Genomic DNA, 24765 nt, shown 5'->3' with positions numbered 1-24765 from the left:
AGGCTTCTGTTTGACTAATGTATTGACAACACAGACATTCTGTTGAGCCACCTGGATAGGATTTTGTAGGAAAAAGATATTAACCCTTGAGCTTCCTATATGTTTACTGAGTTGTTATGGAGCGTTCCTCATTCACGCGTATAGGCCTCCCAAGCTCAGACACATCGATGTGTAGGAAGGAACTGCAGATGCTGGTTTACACCGTGGATAGACACAAAATGCTGGAGTAATTCAGCGGGTCAGGCAGCACCTCCGGAGAAAAGGAATAGGTGGCATTTCTTTTTCTGGTCGTTTCACCAGAGATGCTGCCTGGCCTGATGAGTTACTCCAGCATTTTGGATCTTCAGATGCATCTTTGTTTACCTGAGGTTAGAGATACTTAGTGGAGACAGACCTTTCTGCCCACTGAGTCCATGCTGACCATTAAATCACACCAAGCTCCAGAATTCTCTCCTCCTTTACAGCATTCATATCAGCCTTATCTTAGTCACGTTGGAGTTGGCGTGAACTCGGTGCGTCGAAGGACCTGTTTTCACGCTGTATCTCCAAACTAAACTTAACTAAACTTGTCCTGATAATCGTCTTTTGGGATTCAGCATGAGAATTTAGTTTAAATTCAATTTAAAGAGAGAGCATGGAAACAGGCCCTTCAGCCCACCAAGTCCTCGCCTGTCATCGATCACCCATTCGCATTAGTGCTATGCTATCCCACTTTCTCATCCACTCGTTCACACCAGTTCCATGTCACCCATTTTCTCATCCACTGCCTAAATATGAGGAGACACACATTTCTGGAGGAACTCAGCCACTCCCGACACACCACGGGTATGTTACAGGTGCCAGTTACCCTACAAACACAGATGGCTTTGGGATCTGGGAGGAAACCAGAGCACCCGGAAGAAACCCACGTGGTCACAGGGAGAACGTGCAATTTACACGCACATGCACACACGCACGCTCACACACACACACACACACACACACACACACACACACACACTTGCACACACACACACACACACGCGCACACACACACACACACTCGCACACACACACACACACACACGCACACACACTCGCACACACACACACACACACACACACACACACACACACACACACACTCGCACACACACACACTCACACACACACACGCACACACTCACACACACACACACACACACACACACACACACACCCCGCCGCTGCGTTTGGTGTATAACAACAATGATCACACTACAAAAATATTTGATTTGCTGTACGGGATGTCCTGAGCTGGGGCGGCACGGTGTCGCGGCGGTAGAGTTGCTACCTTACAGCGCCCGAGACCCGGGTTCGATCCTGACTATGGCTTCTGTCTGTACGGAGTATGCACCTTCTCCCTGTGACCTGCATGGGTTTCCTCCGGGTGCTCCGGTTTCCTCCCACACTCCAAAGACTTGCAGGTTTGTAGGTTAATTGGCATCGGTAAAGATTGTAAATTGTCCCTAATGTGTAGGAAAGTGTTAGTGTACGGGGATCGCTGGTCGGCATGGACTCGGTGGGTCGATGGCCAGTTTCTGCACTGTGCCTCTAGACTAAACTAACAAGAGTCCTCGGTTCTCCTTTTGTATATTTTTTCCTTCCATTTCCATCACTTCCTTCTTCATGCTAACTGCTCGACAGAGTGTGCGCGTAGCATGTCACTGTTTGGCTTTTGGCATCTGTTAAGTTAATGAGAGTGCTTTGCGAGTCCTGTGTATTAGTGGGTGTGGAGACTCACTGTGGGGATACCCACATCTGATTCTGTGCCAACATCGTCACAGATGCCTTCCCTTGGACTGGTGCCAGCTCTTGGTAACTGGGAATGTGTGTGCATGTGTGTGAGAGAGAGAGAGAGAGAGAGAGAGGGAGGGACAGAGAGAGCCTACCTCGAGACCTTCCACCCACCCCTGTCGAGGCTGGTGACCCAGGACTAGTGTCCTATGAGCCGGAGGATGTCCCTTCGTTTCAGGGGCCTTCCGAGGGTGTGATCTCACCAGTTGGGGTTGGCTCCCCTGGAAATGTGTCCCCTGGGATGGAGGATGAGCAGCGACATCCCTGAAGGGGGAGTCTCGAGTGTAGGATTGGTTTCCCAGCCTGTGCTCCTCATTAGAGCTACAAGAGCAGCTGAGAGGAGTGCTGCCCCCACCGGCTGAGGTAGTAGGAAACTACAGTGGGCCTTTAGTGAGGCGGAGGCTGGAGACTCTCAGGGTGATGCTGTTGGAGTGGGTACCCTGGGTGTGGATTGGGGGGGGGGGGGGGTTGGTATCTTCGGGTCGTGTCCCACAATCAGATTGCGGGGGGTGCCTGGGCTCCGCGGGCCCTGGGGAAGCCTCTTGGTTTTAAGGGGCGGTGGGAGAGTGAAGGACCCTGGCCATTCACTGGCCGGCTCATCGCTGTCAGAGGTATCGGGACCCTCCCACAATTCTGATACCGGGGGTGGGATCGTGTCGGAGGAGGGGGGTGCGTGATGTAGCCAGTGGGGGCGAGCGAGCTGGCAGCCAGCTGCAGCCCTCTGAACTCAGATGGAGACCTTGAGTGTAGTGAGGGGGAGGATGATGTTGCTTCAGGTGTCAGTCGGTTGGCAGAATGCCCGGATTCCAGTGTTGTGTCTCGAGGGGCCTTTATCTGGGAGATTCGGGAGTTTCTGAAAGAATCCGAGGGCAGTACGAGTAAAGTCCTGTTAGCTGTCAAACGGTGGGCGGACCTGTCGGGACTTATCCAGACACTTGATGCTATCTATCCTTCGCAGTAAGGATGGTGGTCTTCTCCAGTTTGAGAAGCATCAGTTCGGGGACTTTTTGAAGCTCTAAAGAGAGAGGGGCCCCACTCCCGCGAGGAGTGCGAGGAAAAAAACCCTAGTGTGTCTTCAACATGAAGATCACAGTAGCTAGCCTAAACTTAAATGGCAGAAGGGGGGACTTTCATACATTTCACCTCCAGAGATGGGAAGTATGCAGTGGGCTTTCTGCAAGAGATGCATACAGTTGATAGTGATGAACCCACCTGGCTCCTGGAGTGGGAAGGGAAGTCGACATGAGCCAGCTCAGCACAAGTTCGAGTGCGGTGGCCTTCCTGTTGGCCCCAACTTCCCAGGCAGAGATCCTGACGGTGCAGGAAGTTGTGGCAGGCCCTTTGCTCTATCTGGCCGTGAGCCTGGATGGCGTGCCGTTGCATTTCATTAGCGTGTACTGAACCCCCCCCCCCCAGCACCGGCACGATGCAGGCCTGCCTACTTCAGGAGGCGACTGCTCTGCTGAGCACTATTAATTGTGGAGAGTGTGTCTTCTTTGGGGGGAGGGGGGGGGGGGGGGATTTCATTTGCACCCAAGGTGTGAGATTGCTCTGGTACTCAGTGTGCCAGTAGTTGAGAGGTTTGATTGATTCCTTTGAGTTGGTTGATGCTTGGCGGAATCTCCGTTCTAATTCCAACGCTTTCTCGCGGAGGTCTGAGGGAGGTGGTTCCCGCATCGATCGCATGTACATCTCCGGAGCGTATGTGTCTCGGCGGCTTCTCTGCAGCTGGTGCCGTGCTCGGACCACTGCCTGGTGTTATTGGACTTTATCCCAGTGGCTGGGTCCGCGTACTGGCACTTTTATAACCGGCTGTTGGAGGATCGCTGATTGCAGGAGTCATTCAGTCGGTTTTGGGTGATGAAGTGGAGAGAGAGGCAGAGGAACTTCCCTTCCCTTAGGCAGTGGTGGGATGTGGGAAAGTCAGGAGTATACGTGGGGGTCGACCAGAAGGCGGGACACGGCGCTCTTGGCACGAGAGGGAGTTGCTCGACGCAGAGTCTTGCCTGGGTTGGATCAGTGAGGACTCCTGTGAGTGGGGAGAGTATCAGGAGAGGAAGGAAGCACTTCGGGACCTGCTGCTTGAGCGGAGCTGAGGCGCTTACGTGAGGTCACGGGTTCAGATGCTGCAGGAGCTGGACCGAGCTTCACCTTTCATTTTCTCTCTGGAGAAAGGGCGGGGAGCCCGCAAACAGCTCGTCCAGCTGCTCACGAGTGATGGCTCCTCTGTCACAGGTCTAGAGAGGATCAGTGCTTTAGTCCGTCCTTTTATGGGACTCTGTTCTCCGCGACAGAGAGAGAGAGAGAGAGAGAGATAGAGAGAGAGAGCGACAGAGAGAGAGAGAGACTGCAAGAGAGAGAGCGACAGAGAAAGAGGGAGAGGGACAGAGAGGGAGAGAGAGGGACAGAGAGAATAAGAGAGAGTAAGAGAGAGTATGAGAGAGAGGGAGAGAGAAATGAATCTTTACAAGTGCCAGTGGCAATATTCTTTCCTGCTGGTGTATGTTGATGTGTGTGTTGGGGGGGTGTCGTGTGGGGGTGTGGGCTGCTGTGTGCTTAGTTTAGTTTAATTTAGAGAAACAGCGTGGAAACGGCAAGTCCACGCCGACCAGCGATCCCCGTACAGTTGTTTTATCCTACACACTAGGGACAATTTACAAAGCCAATTAACCTGCAAACGCACATGTCTTGGGATGTGAAAGGAAACCGGAGCACCCGGACAAAACCCACACAGTCGCAGAGAGAATGTATGAACTCCGCACAGACAGCAGTCAGGTGTGCCTACTCTGCACTCTATATACTGCATCTATTATATTCTGCACTATATACTATCTCCTGCACTGTGTATCTTCCCCTTTGCTTTATCTGTTGTACTTGAGTTTGACGATTGTACTTGTGTTACGTATAATCTGATCTCTTTGGATAGATTTCAAACACTGCGTTTTAAAATCCATCCAAATGAACAACTTAATCTTCATTGTGTAGTAACTTGCTTGGAGAACTGTTCAAAATCCTTAGTTTACGAAAGCGCACATACTTTCCAAATGACTGAATTTAACGGGAGGCACAGTGGCGCAGCGGGTAGAGCTGCTGCCTCGCAGTGCCGGAGACCAAAGCTGCTGTCTGTGTGGAGTTTACACTTTCTCCGTGTGACTGCGCGGGTTTTCTCCAGGTGCTCCGGTTTCCTCCCACACCCCAAAGGCGTGCGGGTTTATAGGTTAATTCCAAATAGCCCCCCCCTTAATGTGTAGGGAGTGGATGAGAGAGTGTGATAATGTAGAACTGGTTGTTAGTTAGCATGGGCTCGGTGAGCTGAAGGGCCTATCCCATGCTATTCCTCTAAACAAAACTCAGCCACTTAAGAAGCTCAGATTTTGTGTAGGGACTCCTCACAGTCGTATATTGAGTAAAGTAATCGGGGGTGGCGCAGCGGTACTGTTGCTGCGTTCCAGGGTCACAGGTTTGATCCTGACGACCGGTGCTGTCTGTACGGAGTTTGTACGTTCTCCCTGTGACCGCGTGGGTTTTCTCCGGGTGCTCCGGTTTCCTCCTACACTCCAAAGACTCCAAGGTGTGTAGGTTTTTAGAGTCTGAAGGAGGGTCTCGACCCGAAACGTCACCTGTTCCTTTTCTCCAGTGATGCTGCCTGGCCTTTCTCTGGCATTTTGTGTCTATCTTCATTGTAAACCAGAATCTGCAGTTCCCTTCTACACAGGGTTTGTAGGTTTGGCGTCTGTAAGATTGTCAACTGTTCCTGGCGTGTAGGGCTAGTGTCAGTGTACGGGGTGATCGCTAATCGGGCCGAAGTGTCTGTTTCCGTGCTTTATCTCTAATGTCTAAAGTCAAAATCTGGAATTAAACAGTAAGGCAAGGTGAACATAAACAACTGGCTAAAGAACGTTGTGATGGGTGTGTAGAAACTGAGGCAGTTTTCCCTGGAGGAAACTCGGGTGTTTTGCACCCAGTCCATGTGCTGATGAATGTGAGGGTGGTTGCTGGGACCTAGTACGATGATTCACACCATCACTCCTTGCACCTTCACCCACTTGCATTCCACGGCATTCGTTGAGTCACAATCTTCCCCAGACCCACATAAAAAACAAAACAATTTGCTTTCAATTCCTCCCTTAATCCCAGTCCAATAATATCTGCCGCAGGTCAGAAGCCTGGATCTAAATTTAACGTCGGCAGGCTAATGTTATGTTATCTTCTGCCTGGACTTGAGACGCCTGCCTTGCTCATTTCAGAGATCCAGCATGGAAACAGGCCCCGCTGCCCACCATCGAGACCATGCCGACCATCGATCACTCCTTCAAATTAGTTACAGGCTATCTAGCTTTCTCATCCACTCCCTGCTCACTAGGGGCAATTACAGAGAGCACCCAAGGCCATAATCAAACCTGGGTCTCTGGCGCTGATGAGGCCGCTGCTAGTGGTCGAGACTCGGTGAGCTGAAGGGCCTGTTTCTGTGCTCAGTGTCTTTGCAAAATGCATCACCTCAGACTTGTCTGACTTAACCTCCATCTGCCATTCCTTTGCCCACTTTCCATGTTGATCTAGATCTTGCTGTAACCTGGGACAACCACTGTCCACCACACCACAGACTAGAGTGATAGACCACTGGAAGCTTAGGATCTTCTCCAGAGACTGAAGGGAATACTCTGCAAAGTGCTCACTCAACTCACTCCAAACTGGTGGTCAAGTCAAAGCTTAGCTTACAACTAAGGGCAGGCACAGTGGTAGAGTCTCACAGCACCAGTGACCAGGGTTTGATCATGACCACGGGAGCTGTCCGTACGGAGGTTGTACGTTCCTCCCCGTGACCGCGTGGGATTTCTCCGGGTGCTCCGGTTTCCTCCCACATTTATGAGCTGGCCATTTGGTTTGTTGTTGAATGTGATCAGTACCACTCCTCAATACCATATTTCTAGGCCAATGTAAAAGAAGGCAGTAGCTTGGGATTTAGAGGGAAAAATAGATCAATAATGATTGAATGGTGGAGCAGACTCGATGAGCCAAATGGCCCAATTCTGCTCCTATGGCTTATGGTCCACGGGGAAATCAGGGGGAGGGGAGGGGGGAGGGGGAATGGATCAAATGGGATTGCTTTCTTGGGGTTGGCATTGACCTGGTGGGCTGAATGGCCTCCTGTTTCACTATAGCAGTGACAATGTGAGACTTTACTAGTGTGTAGAGTTCAATAGGTTGTGATACACAGCTTTGGTCTAAATAATGAGACAGTTCGAAACTTGGAGCCGGTTAATGGGTGAGTGGCTTAACCGGCAATATTTCATTGTGTCGAGCATCTGGAAGGCTCATTCAAGCCGAATCATTTTCGCTTGCGTCCCGTATGAATTCAGCATTGGATTGGAATCATCTCTCAGATCCATGTGCAACTAATCTTTCCATTTCATTCCAATGATGTTGGAGACCATTTATTTAATCGACTGCCAAAGGTTATCTTGCAGTGTCTGATGTCTGGAATTACAGACCATAATTCCAAAGCCGTCACCACCCATTGATTTAATTCAATTATATCTCCCTCCACTCCTTGCTCCTGGATTAAAGCAGTCACTTTCTAGGTTTGGGACCGTAGCACTCCCTGTTATGGTGGACCTTGCAGCAATTTTGTTAAATCATCTGTTAGAAATTGACAATTTGGAATATACCAATCGCTAGAAGTCAGTTTCAGGCTTCGAGGCTGTCCCTGGTCACCACTCCTTCTCCCCTCTCCCATCAGGCAGGAGATACAATAGTTTGAAAATGCACACATCCAGATTCGGGGACAGTTTCTTCCCAAGATAGACACAAAAAGTTGGAGTGACTCAGCAGGACAGGCAATATCTCTGGAGAGAAGGAATGGGTGACGTTTCGGGTCGAGACCCTTCTTCAGACTCAAAAAGGGTCTCGACCCGAAACGTCACCCATTCCTTCTTTCCAGAGATGGTGCCTGTCCCGCTGAGTTACTCCAGTTATTTTGTGTCTATCTTCGGTTTAAACCAACATCTGCAGTTCCTTCCTACACATTTCTTCCCAGCTGTTATCTGGCAACTGAACCATCCTATCACCAACTAGAGAGCGGTCCTAACATACCATCTACCTCGTTGGAGACCCTCAGACTACCTCTAATCGGACTTTACTGGACTTTATCTTGCATTAAATGCTATTCCCTTTATCCTGTATCTGTACACTGTGGGTGGCTTGGTTGTAATCATGTATAGTCTTTCTGCTGACTGGATAGCACGCAACAAAATGCTTTTCACTGTATCTTGGTACACGTGACAATAAACTAAACTAAACTAAACTAAACCCATGATCCAAGACTCCTCTTGATGTAGGTATTGGGTCCAATCAGTGGATTTTCTGCGCATGCCATTAGATCGACTTGGATGGACTACCTTAAGACCTCTGATCTCCTGGGGACGGGCAGGTCCCAGTGTGTGGGGATGGGGGGAGAATGGGCATGAACTTAAGCCCAGCAGTGACATAGAACAGTACGTCCGTGCTGAACATAGCACAAAGTCCAACTAGTCTCCTCTGCCTCTACACGTGATCCATATCTCTCTACTCTCTACATATCCATGCCGCTGCCTAAAAGCCTCTCAAATAACCTACAACAGACCATCGAAAACACTACCACTACACAGCTCAGACTGGCCCTACCTGCAGGAAACGATGGATACACACATGTAGACCATGGAAATAAGAGCAGACCGTCCTCATGCAGTACAGTAGATAACTTGTAGTGACAGACCCTTCCCACCAGTAATGTGCCCCAGTATTATGCAGTGACAGACCTGTCCCCACCAGTACTATACCCAGTGTTTTACAGTGATGGACCTATCCCCACCAGTACTGTACCCCAGTGCTATACAGCAATACTGACACATACACCACACATTTGTACCGACACATCTAGCTACAGAATCACAGATACAGAAATATACTTAATTACAGAGACTCTCCCAGGCATACACCGTACACACACTCTGACAGACACGTGCACGCTAACACTAACACACGTGCACACACACACACACACACACACACACACACACACACACACACACACACACACACACACACACACACACACACACACACATGCACACACACACACACACACACACGTGCACACACACACGCACACGTGCACACACACACACACACACACACACGTGCACACACACACACACGCACACACACACACACACACACACACACACACGCACACACACGTGCACACACACACACGTGCACACACACACACACACACACACACACACACACACGTGCACACACACACACACACACACACACACACACACACACACACACACACACACACCCTGCCACACAGTCACATTCCTCAATGACACACTTGCTCCCATGTGAATTAGACCATCTCTCACACACCCACAGTTACACACACTCACGGCCGCGTACACTGTAAACCACTCAGGCGCACGTGCTCTTGCTCGCACGTTCTCAGCCTGGGCAGACCGAGAGTTCACACACCGCTCCAACCAGAAACCTCGGGCAGGTGCGAGCCTTCCAGGAAATCTCTTTAGAGTTTGCAGGTGCTCTGTTGTCTCAGCCAATCTGATCTCGAGCGGGTACAGGGGGAGTGAGTTGGCCCTGACCTGACATTGTCTGCTGGGGCGATGATGAGAAACACTGGGCCCTTGCGGGACAGTGCTCGCTGAGGGGGATTAAACAGGTGATGGTGGCGGACTGCTTGCTGGCAGTGAAAGAGTGAAGACATTCTGAGAAAGGAGCGGTTGGAATTCAGCGGTCACAGCTGGCACGGCTGATTAAGATGCCTGCCGCCACGCTGTGCTGTACAGGAGGTGAACTGCCCTCTGGGGCTTTCCATTCAATTGTGTGGAAGGGATTATAGACAGCCCATCAGCCAAGATTAGTTTTGGGCACTGAATTCCCAGGCCAGCAATCCTTGTGGTTGCATTTTGTGTTTAGTTTAGTTTAGTTTAAAGATACAGCACGGAAACAGGTCTTTCTGCCCTCCGAGTCCACGCCGACCAGCGATCCCCGTACATTAGCGCTATCCTACACACTCAGGGCGATTTACCAAAGCCAATTAACTTACAAACCCGTGGGTCTTTGGAATGTGGGTGGAAACTCCAGCCAAACCCCACGTAGTCACGGGAAGAACGTACAAACTCCGACGACACAAGCGCCCGTAGTCAGGATCGAACCCGGGTCCCTGGTGCTGTAAGGCAGCAACTCTACCGCTGTACCACTGTGCCGCCTGAGAGCGTGCGGGGGAGTGATGGGGGCTGCCTGGAACACGCTGCCTGGGGAGGCAGATACGATAGAGGGCTTTGGAGGGTACATGGACATGCATGGAGGGATATGGATCACTTGTAGGCAGAGGAGGTTGGTTTATCTTGGCTTCATGTAAGGCACGGACTGAAGGTCTCAATCCTGTGCTGTACTGTTCAATATAGAAACAAGGAACTGCAGATGCTGGTTTGCAAAAAAAAAGACGCAGAGTGCTGGAGTAACTCAGCGGGTCAGGCGACATTTCTGGAAAACACAGAAATGACAAAGTGACGGAGCGGTAAGAGTTGGTGATTTACAGCGCCAGACACCCGGGTTTAATCCTGACTATGGGTGCTGTCTGTACAGAGTTTGTACGCTCTCCCTGTGATCGCATAGGTTTACTCTGGGTGCTCCAGTTTCCTCCCACACTCCAAAGACGTACTGATTTGTTGGTTTATTGGCTTAACTAACTTGTAAAGTGTCGCTAGTTTGTAGGGTAGTGCTAGTGCATGAGTGATCCTGGTCGGCACGACTCTGTGCACCAAAGGGCCTGTTTCCATGCTGTATCTCTAAAGTCTAACATGAATAGGTGACCTTTCGGGTCGGGATCCTAAAAGTCCCATAGCGTAGAAACAGGCCCTTCGGCCTCATCTACACTAGTCCCACCTGCACATGTTGAGCTAATATCCCTCCAAACCTGTCCATATACCTGTCCAAATGGCTTTTAAATGTCAGTATGACATTTTTCAGACCGTGCTTAAGAGTTTGTACTTAATTCAAAGGTTCAATGGTACATTATTGCCACGTCTACCTAGACACAGTGGGATTCTTTGAGACATGAAGAACTGCAAATGTTGGCTTAGAAAAAAAGAGACACAAAGTGCTGGAGTAACTCAGCGGGACAGGCAGCACCTCTGGAGAAGATGGGGCCCCAACCCGAAATGGTGCCTATCCATGTTTTGCAGAGATGCTGCCTGACCCGCTGAGTTACTCCAGCACTTTGTGTCTCTTTTTGTAAATCAGCATCTGCAGTTCCTTTGCGTCACCAGGCACTCCATTCTCCCTGGTCTTATTTACAGTCATCTGCATTTGGGACTAGGAGGCTGAGGATGAATGGTGAACTGGGGAATGCGGGGGTGGGGTGGGGTGGGTGTTGGGGTCACGATATTTTTCCCATTCTCGTTCCCATTCCCACACTCCCACATTTTTACCAAGGGCGACATGGTCAATGTGGGATATTTAAATGGTACCTTTATAGATTTAGTTAGGTTTGAGGGGCAGCAAATAAACAGGCCCTTCTGCCTCATCATTACACCCTTGCTTTTATATGCTAATCACCTCACGAATAAATATTAACATTACATTCGCCCTTCCTACTACTGATGCAACCTGCAAATTAACCTTTTGGGAATCCTGTGCCATCAGTCCCAAGTCCCTTTGCACCTCCGATTTCTGAATCCAATTTCTGAATTCTGCTTTGCTTTTCCATCCCCTCTAATAGAATAAGCAAATGAGTCTCCCGCAGATTACAGCTATTCATCATAGAAATAGTCTCTCAGACCTCGAGGATCTCACTAGAGTAATCTAAACTGCATTAACTACATTTTTAATATTCCCATTCTGTGGCTAAGCAAAAAACAAAATCTTCCTCATTTTGGTTGGCAGCAGCTGGTATGTACTGAAGATGGATCAGTTCATTTTCACCGTCTCCCATTTGAAAGAGACAGGGCCACCCAGTTCAGTTTAGTTTGGAGATATAGCCCGGAAACAGGTCCTTCGGCCGACCAGCGATCCCCACACACTGACACTATCCTACACACACTAACATAGAAACATAGAAATTAGGTGCAGGAGTAGGCCATTCGGCCCTTCACCGCCACAATAAGGACATGGCTGATTTCCAATTCACCAAGCCTATCTTCTCTCCATATTACCCTGGCAAACCTGTAACGTCTTATAGAATGTGGCCTCAACTACCCTCTGTGAAAAACCAGAGCACCCGGAAAAAAAAGTTCCCACGTTTTAAAGGATCACACCCCTTGGGAGAACAGGGAACAATACAGCCTGTCCAACTCTGTACAGACAGCCCCCATAGTCAGGATCAAGCCCAGGTCTCATGGGAATCACTGGGAGGCAGCAACTCTACCGCTTTACAAGCCACTGTGCAACCCTGTATCTTTAATAAATGTGCACCCGTTTCTCTGCTTGGGTACATCACTGACCCTTGTAGTCAGGATCAAGTGGTTTGTTTTGGTGAGCAACTCTACCGCTGCGCCATTATGCAACCCGATCTTTAATAAATGTGCTGCTTCTCTGCTTGGGCATCACTGACCCTTGCATGGTTTGTTTTGGTGAGTGAAGCAATGGTGTACAATAATTTTCTTCCTTTGTCATCATGGAATTGTGAGCGGCACAGCGGTAGAGTCGCTGCCTTGCAGCCCCCGAGATCCGGGTTTGATCCTGGCCACGGGTGCTGTCTGTACAAAGTTTGTACGTTCTCCACGTGACCACGTGGGTTTTCTCCGGGTGCTCCAGTTTCCTCCCACACTCCAAAAGACGTACAGGTTTATTGGTTGATAAGTTAATTGGCTTTGATTTTTAAAAAAATTGTAAATTAGCCCTAGTGTATAGGATAGCGTCACAGTATGGAATGATCACTCGTTGGTGTGTATTTGATGGGCCGAAGGGCCTGTATCCGTGCTGCATCTCTAAAGTAAAGTAAAATAAAGAGTTCCTTGGAAGCACAATCCAAGAACTACTTTAGAGTATTGTGTTAAGTTTTGGTCACCTTGTTATAGGAAAGATGTTGTCAAGCTGAAAAGGGTGGAAAAAAGGACTTACAAAGATGTTGCCAGGACTTGAGGGCCTGAACTGCAGGGAGAGGTTGAGCAGGCTAGGACTTTATTCCTCGGAGTGCAGGAGGATGAGGGGTGAGTTTATAGAGGTACAAAATCATGAGAGGAATAGATCGGGTTAATGTATCGAGTCATTTACCCAGAGAAGGAGAATCGAGAACCAGAGGACATAGGTGAGGAGGGAAAGACTTCATAGGAACGTGAGGGGCAACATATTTTAACAATTGGGTGGTAGGTGGATGGAACGAGCTGCCAGAGGAGGTAGTTGAGGCAGGTAATATCGCAACGTTTAAGAAATATTTAGACGGGCACATGGATAAGATAGGTGTAGAAGGATATGGGCCAAACACAGGTAAGTAAGACTAGTGTAGATGGGACATGTTGGGCCTGTTTCCGTGCTGTATGTCTATAACTCTATGACACTACAAACTGCTTCTACAGGTTCAAGGATAGCTTCTTTCCCACAACAACCAGGCTTTAGACTTTGGAGATGCAGCACGGAAACAGGCTCTTCGCCCAATACCAGCAATCACCCTATTACTATCACCATCCTACACACTAGGGACAATGTACAATGTTACCAAAGCCAATTAACGTACAAACCTGTACGTCTTTGGAGTGTGGGAGGAAACCGATGATCTCTGAGAAATCCCACGCAGGTCACGAGACAAATTTTGTACAGACAGCACCCGCAGTCAGGATTGAACCCGGGTCTCCGGCGCTGCAAGGCAGCAACTCTACCGCTGCGCCCAAAATAAAAGTCCCTGACAGCACTCGTTGTCAGGATCGAACCCAGGTCCCTGGCGCTGCGCCATTGTGCCACTCCCAAAGGGCACCCGAGGCTCTTCAACACTACACAACGCACAGGCTCCTGTGGGACTAGAAGGTGAGGGGAGGTCAGCGATATCCTCAAGGATTTCCTTTAGTTTAGTTTTATTGTCACGTGTAACGAGGTACAGTGAAAAGCTTTTTGTTGCGTGCTATCCAGTGAAAGAAAAGACTCGACATGATTACAATGAAAGTCCACGGTATACAGTTAAAGCACTTTTGGTGTAAGATGAAGTCCCATTACAGATAGTTGTGTTCAAGAAGGAACTGCAGATGCTGGAAAACCGAAGGTACACAAAAATGCTGGAGAAACTCAGCGGGTGCAGCTGCATCTATGGAGCGAAGGAAATAGGCAACGTTTCGTCCCGAAACGTTGCCTATTTCCTTCGCTCCATAGATGCTGCTGCACCCGCTGAGTTTCTCCAGCATTTTTGTGTACCTCCCATTACAGATAGTTCAAAGGTCTCCAAGCTATAAGGCGAGAGGGGGAAAGTTATAGAGGGCACTTTTTTTAACACAGCCAGTAGTAGGTACATGAGCTAGTGGAGGGACAGCTCCTTGCTCTGGGGAAATCCAGATGGAGCTGATGTGGCAGTGAATGTTTCATACATTGCTGTGAAGCCACCTCAATGCTGACGTTAATCTCCACTGGTGCCATGTTTCCTTTGGCCCATGTCCCTAAACTCTAGGTTAAGTTAGCAGCCAATATCATCAAACACCACACGCCACCATGGCCATGCTCCCATCTCCCTCCTACTGTCAGGAACAAGGTACAGGAGTCTAAACACTGTGACCACCAGACTCAAGAATAGACACAGAGTGCTGGGGTAACTCAGCAGGTCAGGCAGCTTCCCCGGAGAACGTGGATAGGTGACGTTTCAGATCGGGAACCTTCAGATTCTTAAGGATAACACAGTAAGCACCATCGCTACAGTAGAGTTGCAGCCTTACAGTGCCAGAGACCCGGGTTCGATCGTGAAACAACGGGTGCTGGCCGTGCGGAGTTTGTACGTTCTCCCTGTGTTTACTCCGGGTGCTCCATTCCTCCCACACTCCAAAGAAATGCAGGTTTGTAGGTTCATTGGCTTTGGTGAAATTATAAATTGATTAGTTTGTAGGACAGTGTTAGTGTATGGGGTGGTTGCTGGTCGGCACGGACTCGGTGGGCCGAAGGGCCTATTTCAACGCTATATCACTAAAATCTAAACATCTAAAGAAGGGTCCCAACCCGAATCGTCACCTATCCATGTGCTCCAGGAATGTTGCCTAAACCCAGGTGGGTTACTCCAGCACATTGTGTCTTTTCTTTGTAAACTAGCATCTGCAGTTCCTTATTTCTTCATGTTCAAGAATCACTTCTTCCCAACAACATTATCTTGAACACTACCCAAAGCTAAACTCACTGTGAACTTCTACGCACTGCGTCTTTGGCTGTGCTAAGGATCAATGTTTTTTTTAGCACGTATTGTGATTTATTTAAATTTTAAATTATATATTATCTGGGTGTATAGTGTATACAGGCCTGTTATGCTGCTGCAAGTAAGGATTGTATTGTGTCTTTTGTCAGTATACATGACATAAACACTCTTGACTCACGAGTTACTTGACATTAAGGGTTAGTGACTCCTCGAATTCCTTTTGTCATTTCAAAACATGTCTAAAGACCTTGGTCATTGTCTGAGCTTGAACCCACCTGCCCTAATACCTCTTCGAGTGGCTCTTAGCCAAACAGCTACTGCTTGTTGACATTCTTTCCTGCTGCATTAAAGGAGCCACATAGCTCGGTCGCTGAGTGGCCACAGGTATGAGGAAATTATTGGGCTTTAAATAGTTGGAGGAATGTTTAGTTTAGAGATAACCTTCTTAGAGACACAATAAAATAAAGAGTTTGCATTAGTGTAAAGTGGATGCTTGTGGGTTGGCAAGGACTTGGTGCACCGAAGGGCCTGTTTCTTATTTTAATTTAGTTTAGAGATACAGCTTGAAAGCAGGCCCTTTGGCCCACCAAGCCCACACCAACCACCAATCACCCATTCACACTTGTTCTATGTTATCCCACTGTCTCACCCACTCCCTATACACTAGGGGCAATTTGCAGAGGGCCAATTAACCTACAAACCCCCACCTCTTTGGGGTGTGGGAGGAAACTGGAGCACCCGGAGAAAACCCACACGGACACGGGGGAGAACGTGCAAACTCCACACAGACAGCATCCGAAGTCATGATCAAACCCAGGTCTCTGGCGCTGTGAGGTAGCAGTTCCACCTGCTGAGTCACTGTTGCATCTGCAACAGTTATAGAGAGCCGATGTGGGAGGAAACCGGAAAACCCGGAAGAAACCCACACGGTCACAGGGACAACATACATCTTTTTCACTCAGAGGGTGGTGGATGAATGGAACAAGCTGCCGGAGGAGGTAGTTGAAGCAGGTACTAAAGAACATTAAAAAGGCACTTGAACAGGTACATGGATAGGAAAAGTTTATAAGGATATGGGTCATACTTGGGCAGGTGGGTTTGGCGTAGATGGGGCATCTTTGTCGGCATGGGCAAGTTGGGCAGAAGGGCCCGTGTCCGTGCTTGTGACTGACTATGACAAACTCTGGGTCAAAGGCCAGCATTTATTGCCCATCTTTAATTGTCCACCAGAGGGTGGCAGTGAGCCACCTTTTGGGGCTGCTGTAGTTGTTCTGGAAAAGGGACTTGTACCTTGCTGATGGGAAGTCAGTCCCAGGGATGATACAGGACCTACGATGCAGTTCTGTGTCTGGTTGTTGTGGAACGAGGAGACACTGTGGGTGGGGATGCTACCCTACACCTGCTGCCCTTGTCCTACTTGGTGGTAAACATCAGCGCTCTGGGAGAAAGATAGACACAAAGGAAACAAGAAACTGCTGGTTTATACCAAGGATAGACACAAAGTGCTGTAGTAACTCAGCGGGTCAGGCAGCATCTCTGGAAAAAAGGAATAGGTGACGTTTCGGCTCGGAACCCTCCTTCAGGCTGAAAGATCGAGGTGGGGGAGAATAAACAGGAGGTGAGAAAAGATCAGAACAAAACAGGGCTTGCAACAGATGACCTTAGGAAGAGTGGAGCCCACATTGGCCCATTGTTGCCTGGGGAAGGTGTGAAGGAGAGGAACGATAGGGATACAAGGATGCGAACAGTGGAACTGCTAGGACGACCAGGGGGAGACAAGGGAGGGGGAGAGAGAAGGGAGGGGAGAGAATGCAGGAGGTACTTGAAATTAGAGAAATCAATGTTCCAAATACTGCTGGGTTGTAACTGAAGACAGACACAAAATGCTGGAGAGTAACTCAGCAGAACAGGCAGCATCTCTGGAGAAGTTTGAGTTATTCCTGCATTTAGTGTCTACGGTTTATACCAGCATCTGCAGTTCCTTTCTGTACATTTTGCCTGCTCGGTTGTAAGCTGCCCAAATTGAAATATGAGGTGCTGTGGGAGAAAGCTGTATTCTTAGATGGAGTGTCAATGAAGCTGCACACATCCTGATTTATCCGAGTTACAGAGTCATACGTCATGGCAACAGGCCCTTCGGCCCATCGATGCCGCGATGACCATTGATCACCTGTTTGCACCAGTTCTATGTTATCCCACTTTCCCATCCACTTCCTGCACATCATGGGGCAATTAACCTGCAAACCCACATATCTTTGTGGGAAGTGGGAGGAATCCGGTCACCCGGGTGAAACCCACACGGTCACAGGGAGAATGTGCAAACTCCACATACAGACAGCAGTCGTGATCAGGAGTGAGTGCACTGTGAGGCAGCAGCTCTAGTAGCTGTGCTGCCCAGTGTGAAAAGCCGTCACTGGAGACTTTAAAATGGTGGAATATTAACTATTGGTTTTGGTTTATTCATGTGTAATGTGATATAGTGACAATGTTTGTTTTGTGAGGTATCCATCAAACATAGATCAGTACAACACAGAAACAGGTCCTTCAGCCTACAATGTCCATGCTGATCACACAATCACAATAATACTTTATTAGCCAAGTATGTTTGGCACCATACAAGGAATTTCATTTGCCAAATCAGTCATACAAATAAAAAGCAACAGAACTCACAAAACACATTTTAAGATAAACATCCATCACAGAGACTCCTCCACATTCCTCACTGTGATGGAAGGCGGAAAAAAAGTTCAAATCTCTTCCCTTTGCTCTCCCGTGGTCAGGGGGCCTCGCGCCCTCTGTTGGACGGGACGATCTTGACTCCCGTAGCCCCCGGCGTTTTGGCTCTCCGCGTCGGGGCGATCAACTGCTTTATCGGGTGGAGATGTCAGCTCCCCCGCGCCAGCGATCGGACCCCGCATCAGGGATGGTCGAGCCTCTGTGGCGTTAGAGCTCCCAACTAACCTCTCCCGAGACTGCGAGCTCTCGATGCTAAGACTGACTATTATCTGCGTACACAAAATCCATACCCGTTCATTCTCTGCATATCCATTCCCTATTTAAAAGCTTCTTAAATTCCACTATCGTAAATGCCTCCACCCGACAGCTCGTTCCAGGCACTCGCCACCCTCTGTGTAAATAAACTTGCCCCGTACATCCAGGCACATCAAACCATACATAAGTACGTCAGGTAGTGCAAAAGAGAGAAAGGTGGTGCAGTATATAGTGTTACAGCTACAGGGAAAGTGCAGATTAGAACAAGTGCAAGGGCCAGAATAAGGTAGGCTAGAAGATTGGGAATTCATCCATGGCTGGTATGATATAATGGGAACCACAGCACAAAACCAGGCCATTTGGCCCATCTGTTGGGTGTTGGTGCTCTATGTCTGAGGATGAGGCGTGATCTTCCAGAGGTGTATAAAACCATGGGAGGAATAGATCGGGTAGATGCACAGAGTCTCTTGTCCAGAGTAGGGGTATTGAGGACCAGAGGACATAAGGTTAAGGTGAGATGGAAAAGATTTCATAGCAATCTGAGGGGTAACTTTTTCACACAAAAGGTGGTGGATGTTAAGAAACATTTAGACAGGTACATACGTAGGACAGGTTTGGAGGGATATGGGCCAAAAGCGGGCAGGTGGGACTAGTGTAAAGATGGGACATGTTGGTCGGTGTGGGCAAGTTGGGCTGAAGGGCCTGTTTCCACACTGTGTGATTCTGTGAGTGGTCACCTCCCTTGTTATCCTACATGCGTAACCCGTGATGGAAAATGTGCTGCTGTCAGTCGCGCAGTTGTACCAGTAAATGTTTATCCGCCTTTGATTACTGCCTTTCCAGGAAAGGGCAGGAACAGCTTCTTTATAATTCTGTGTGGCCCTTTCAACAGAAAGTGTTACGACACGGAGAGGAGTTCTGGTGGCCGTTTAAAATGGTCTGGAACTAATTATCTCACAATCTCGACCAACTCAATCACAAAACGCATGCTGCAGGCAGATGTTCAGTTCCAGCCTTCAGTGCTCCTCTCACCTCTCTGGTCACCTCTGTCCACAATAACTCTCACCAACTTCTACAGATGCGCCATGGAAAGCGTTTCATGGGGGTGGGTTCACCGCATGGTTTGGGACCAGCTCCATCCAAGAAACCGCAGAGAATTGTGGACGCAGCCCAGACCATCACACAAACCAACCTCCCTTCCGCAGGCTCCATCTATGCTTCACGCTGCCTCGGCAAGGCCACCAGCATAATCGCACCCCTCTTCTCACCCTCTCCCATCGGGCAAAAGGTATAGAAGTGTGAAAACGCTCACGTCCAGATTCAGGGACAGTTTCTTCCCAGCTGTTATCAGGCAACTGAACCATCTTAACACCAACTAGAGAGCGGTCCTGAACTACTATTTACCTCATTGAAGACTCTCCCACTAGTGGAAACACCCTCTCCTCATCGCTCTCTCTAGACCTTTCATTGTTCGGTACGTTTCAATGAGGTTCCCCACTCATCCTTTCAAACTCCAGTGAGTTTGTGAAACTCAAACTCTTCGCCCTCCATTTCTGTATCGTTTTCCTGACCAGGAATGTTGTGTCAAATCAGTAGCATTCCAGTGTACGGGGATCGCTGGCCGGTACGGACCCGGTGGGTCGAAGGGGCTGCTTTACTGCTGTATCTCTAAACTCAATGGGTTAATCCAATCTCAGGGGGGGGGGGGGGACACCCCGGTGTAAAATGTCCTGAGATAAATGTTGAAAAATGTTTCTTCTTGTGTCATTGAACAGTCAACGGAGAGAAGAAGCGCCCCATGATGCCAGGATCTCCTGTGGACGCCAAGACTCAGTCCAGAGCTACTCCACCAGCCATGGCCCCTCCGCCAACAGGGAACCAAGGAGCACCGAGGACATCCTTCACCCCAGGTCGGTTCCCATCAGTGGCCGGTGCATTGACCGCGCTTCCGGGGAGCGTTACTGCCGCGGAAAATCATATCGGCGTTCTGCACTCTTCGTCTAAACCATTGAGTAGTGGGGATGAGTTTCTGTGACGAGAAGGGCCTGTTAACAAATACCAGTGCCAAGATTGTTTTCCCCACTGATTTATACTGACGTGTGTGTTCAGGGGGTGTTGTGTTGTGTGTGGGTCTGGGCTGCGGTGTGCTTAGTTTAGTTTGGAGATACAGCACAAATAATCAGGCCCCCTCCGCCCACCGAGACTGCGCCGGCCAGCGATCACCCCGTACATTAACACTCTCCTACTCACTAGGGACAATTTACAATTTACAGAAGCCAATGAACCTACAAACCTGCGTGTCTTTGGGATACAGGAAGGAACCGGAGCACCCGGATTCGTGTGTAGGGAGTGGTTGAAAAAGTGGGATAACATAGAACGAGTGTACGGGTGATCGATTGCTGGCGTGGACTCAGTGGGCTGAAGGGCCTGTTTCCATGCTTTATCTCTAAGCTAGATTAAAATAAGAGACCCACCAAGACCATGGCAACCCTCTAACATCCACTTTACACTAATCCCATCCGACCCCATTGTATTCTCCCCACGATCTCAGTAACTCCACCCTCAGATTCTACCACTCACCATCACACTAGGGTCCATGTACAGCGGTCCACTAACCTATCAACCTGCACATCGTAGGCATGTGGGAACAAACTGGAGCGCACGCCCAAGGGAAACTCACAGTCTCAAATAAAGGAATCCAAGAAAATGCAAACTCTTTATTTCACTGTCTTTTAAACAAGTTGTTAATTAAGTTAGAGTTAAGTTTATTACACAAATGGCAATAATCACTTGGTTTTATGACTAACTGGGTTTACTTGTGTGTGTGTGGTGTGTGTGTATTTTATGTTTGTGTGCATGCATGTATCTGTGCATGTTATTACATGCATGCTTGTGTTTGTGCATGCACCTGTGCGTTTGTGTCTGTGCGTGGATATGTATGTGTACCTGTGTGTGTATGCGTGCATGTATGTTTCTGCCTGTATCTTTCTGTGTATGTATGTATATATGTATATTTCTGTATCTGTTTGTGTGCATGCATGTATCTGTGTGTGTATCTCTGTATCTGTGTGTGTATCTCTGTATCTGTGTGTGTAACTGTGTGTATGTCCTTGTGTGCATCTGTGTGCGTATGTGTATCTCGGTTTGTGTGTGTGTGCATGCATATGCATGTATCTGTGCGTGTGTGCACACGTGTGTGTGTGTGTGTGTGTGTGTGCGTGTGTGCTTCTCTCCCCAGTGCCCAACGGGGTGGAACATTCTCCCCCTGCGCTGAACGGGGTTCCCTCGCCGCCGCAGCGCTTCACCAATGGCCCGTCGCCGCTGCTCGCCAGCCAACAGCTCCCTGCTACCTGCGGTGCCCGGCAGCTCAGCAAGCTCAAGCGCTTCCTCACCACCCTGCAGCAGTTTGGCAACGACATCTCGCCCGAGATCGGCGAGCGTGTGCGTAGCCTGGTGCTGGCACTGGTGGTGAGTAACTTCACCACGGGGTGTGGGGGGAGAGGAGGGAGTGATGGTCTGGGGAGGGCATGTGGGGGAGGGTGGGGGAGCAGCGGGGGGTGGGGTATTTCTGCAGAGGGGAAAGGACAGTAAAAACAGGGCTCTAGTTTAGTTTCTTACTCTCACCAGCACCAAGGGATCATGAAAAGCTTGATATTGCGTGCTATCCAGTCAGAGAAAAGGCTACACACAATTACAATCTAGCCGTCCACAGTGTACAGATGCAGGGTAAAAGGAATAACATTTTGTGCAAGATAAAGTCCAGTAAAGTCGAATTAAATACAGACACAAAGTGCTGGAGTAACTCAGTGGGACAGGCAGCATCGCTGGAGAAAAAGACTGGGAAGTTTGAAGAATGGTCCCGGCCCAAAATGTCACCCATTCTTTTTCTCCAGAAATCCTGCCTGGACCCGCTGAGTTACTCCAGCACTTTGTGTCTATCTTATGTATAAACCATCATCTGCAGTTTCTTTCTGCACACAAAGCCCAATTAAAGATAGCTCAAGGGTCTCCAATGAGGTCGATCAGAGGTCAGGACCTCTCTCTAGTTGGTGAGAGGGTGGTTCACTTGCCTTCAGCTGGGGAGAAACTGTCCCTGAATCTGGAGGTGTGCATTTTCACACTTTTGTGTTTCTTGCCTGATGGGAGAGGGGAGAAGAGGGAGTAACCGACCGGTCCATGAGACTGGTCCGTGATTATGCTGGTGGCCTTGCCGAGGCAGCGTGAAGTGTGGATGGAGTTGATGGAAGGGAGGTCGGTTTGCGTGATGGGCTGGATAATTCTCTGCAATTTCCTGCAGTCTTGGATGGAGCTATTCCCGAACCGTGCCGTGATGCACCCCGAATGCATTCAACCACACATCAGTAGAAGTAGGTGAGATTTGTTGGGGACATGCCGAACCATATAAGCCTTCAGTGATCCGACTATACATTAGGCAGAATCATACTACACTGAATCAATACACAAGTCACATTCAAGTCTGAATTTTATTTTTAAACGCTTAACTGGGCACTTAATGGACTCACTTATCTGACTTTCTTTTATTCTCTCGCTTGCACTCGCAGAATTCAACGGTGACCATTGAAGAATTTCACTCCAAGCTGCAAGAAGCAACAAACTTCCCATTGCGGCCCTTTGTAATTCCTTTTCTAAAGGTAATGCAGTCTCCTCTAGTTTAAGAATGTGTCGTGAGAGGGCATTTTTATGGAAATGGTGATGGAAAGGTTTTTATTTTCCTTGTGTTTCCAATATACCTGACAACCAGTTAGTTATCAATGCAGGTCCCATGTCGAACTACACAAGCACACCTCAGCTAACTACTCTGCAATTAACTTTTTGGCTATGATCATGAAGAAAGTTCCTTGCACTATGATTGTTCCTCTTCAAAGAATCGCGCACACCAAAATAATGGGCAGCACAGTGGTGCAGCGGTTGTGCTGCTGCCTCACAGCGCCTGAGACCCAGGTTCGATCCTGACTATTGCTGCTGCCTGTATGGATTTTCTATGCTCTCCCTATGACCACATGGATTTTCTTCGGGTGCTCCGGTTTCCTCCCACACTCTTAAAAACACGCTGGTTTGCAGGTTAACTGGTCTCTGTAAATTGCCCTAGCGTGTAGGGAGTGGATACGACAATGGGATAACGTAGAACTAGTGTGCGGGGATTGCTGGTCGGCGCAGACCTAGTCTCCAGGTTGTATCTCTAAACTAATCGAAACAGTAATTGAACAGAGGAGGGCAAGCTTGCTAGAACATTGGACACATTCTGGAAGTATTTATCAAGTGAACCCCTCCACCCGCAACCCTTCATCTGCCCCACCTATTGACCACCCACTACATCCAACACAGGTCCCTGATCTCTTATCAGCCGAACACCTGGTTACTCCATTGCATCGTTGCTACCCACCAACCTGTGGGAGATTGCCCTGGTCCGCCCTGTTTCGACAAACGCAATCAACCCGACGTGCACAATCAAACAAGATCAAATAGAACAAGTTGTCCTACGACTTTAGACTGTGCACGCCACACACAAGAAGAAGAAGAAACCTTTACACCTATCAGCAATAATTTTGTAAAAGATTAAATATAACAGAAGAAATAGGTTACAATTCCTGCATTTTTTATTTTGGTTGGATTTTTATTTTAGTGGGTGGGGAATTTCCAATTCCTGGGAAGTCCAAAATAATCCTTTGGAATTGGCAGTCACTTCTGACATGATGTTGAGGATGATATCTTATTGCCACGTGTATCTATATGTACCGGGCGGGGCACAGTGAAAATCTTTGTTTTGCATTGAATCCGGTAAAATGGATTAATTATTGTCACGTGTACCAGGTAGAGTGAAATAGATTTTTACATACAGAGCAGTAAGATTTATGTACATAAGCACACTCCCACAGTTAGTACACAGTGTACAGCCCACTGAGTCCGCATGCTTGAGGCACCATTTTGGCGCCATTTTACAGTCCGAGCTGCAGCTGGCCACAAAGGCCCGTGGCAGCCATCACCTCCATTCCTGTTGTCTTGTGAACCATCGTCCCTCTCCTTGCACGGCCCCCTTCAGCACTTGTTCCCCAGGGGGCGCCTCCCACAGCCACCCTCGAGGGCGCAGAAGGTAAGTCCTTCTCACCGGACCGGGTTGGACAGGCTAGATGCAGGAAGATTGTTCCCGATGTTAGGGAAGTCCAGGTCAAGGGGTCACAGCTTAAGGATAAGGGGGAAATCCTTTAAAACCGAGATGAGAAGAACTTTTTTCACACAGAGAGTGGTGAATCTCTGGAACTCTCAGCCACAGAAGGTAGTTGAGGCCAGTTCATTGACTATATTTAAGAGGGAGTTAGATGTGGCCCTTGTGGCTAAAGGGATCAGGGGGTATGGAGAGAAGGCAGGTACGGGATACTGAGTTGGATGATCAGCCATGATCATATTGAATGGCGGTGCAGGCTCGAAGGGCCGAATGGCCTACTCCTACACCTAATTTCTATGTTTCTATGACCCCTTGTCCAGCACCCGCCGCTGGGTCCCTCCACCCGCTCTCCGGTCCACGGGGTGAGCATGGGCCTGGGCTCGGCAGCCTT

At 48.8% G+C, this 24765-nt stretch overlaps 1 protein-coding gene across 3 annotated transcripts in view; it reads left to right on the top strand.

Annotated features, from left to right (window-relative positions):
• Positions 1-24765, top strand: part of LOC129707298 (protein CBFA2T2-like) — a 100174-nt gene that overhangs the window by 43209 nt on the left and 32200 nt on the right. For all 3 annotated transcript variants that reach the window (XM_055652236.1, XM_055652235.1, XM_055652234.1), the window contains exons 2-4: positions 19966-20100; positions 21429-21658; positions 22753-22842. In XM_055652236.1, the coding sequence (XP_055508211.1) occupies positions 19966-20100; positions 21429-21658; positions 22753-22842 (455 nt within the window). The remainder of the gene's footprint in view (positions 1-19965; positions 20101-21428; positions 21659-22752; positions 22843-24765) is intronic.

This window comes from Leucoraja erinacea, chromosome 21, assembly GCF_028641065.1.
Source record: "Leucoraja erinacea ecotype New England chromosome 21, Leri_hhj_1, whole genome shotgun sequence".
NCBI classification, from domain to species: Eukaryota; Metazoa; Chordata; class Chondrichthyes; order Rajiformes; family Rajidae; genus Leucoraja; species Leucoraja erinaceus.
This window is presented reverse-complemented; position numbering and strand designations above follow the sequence as displayed.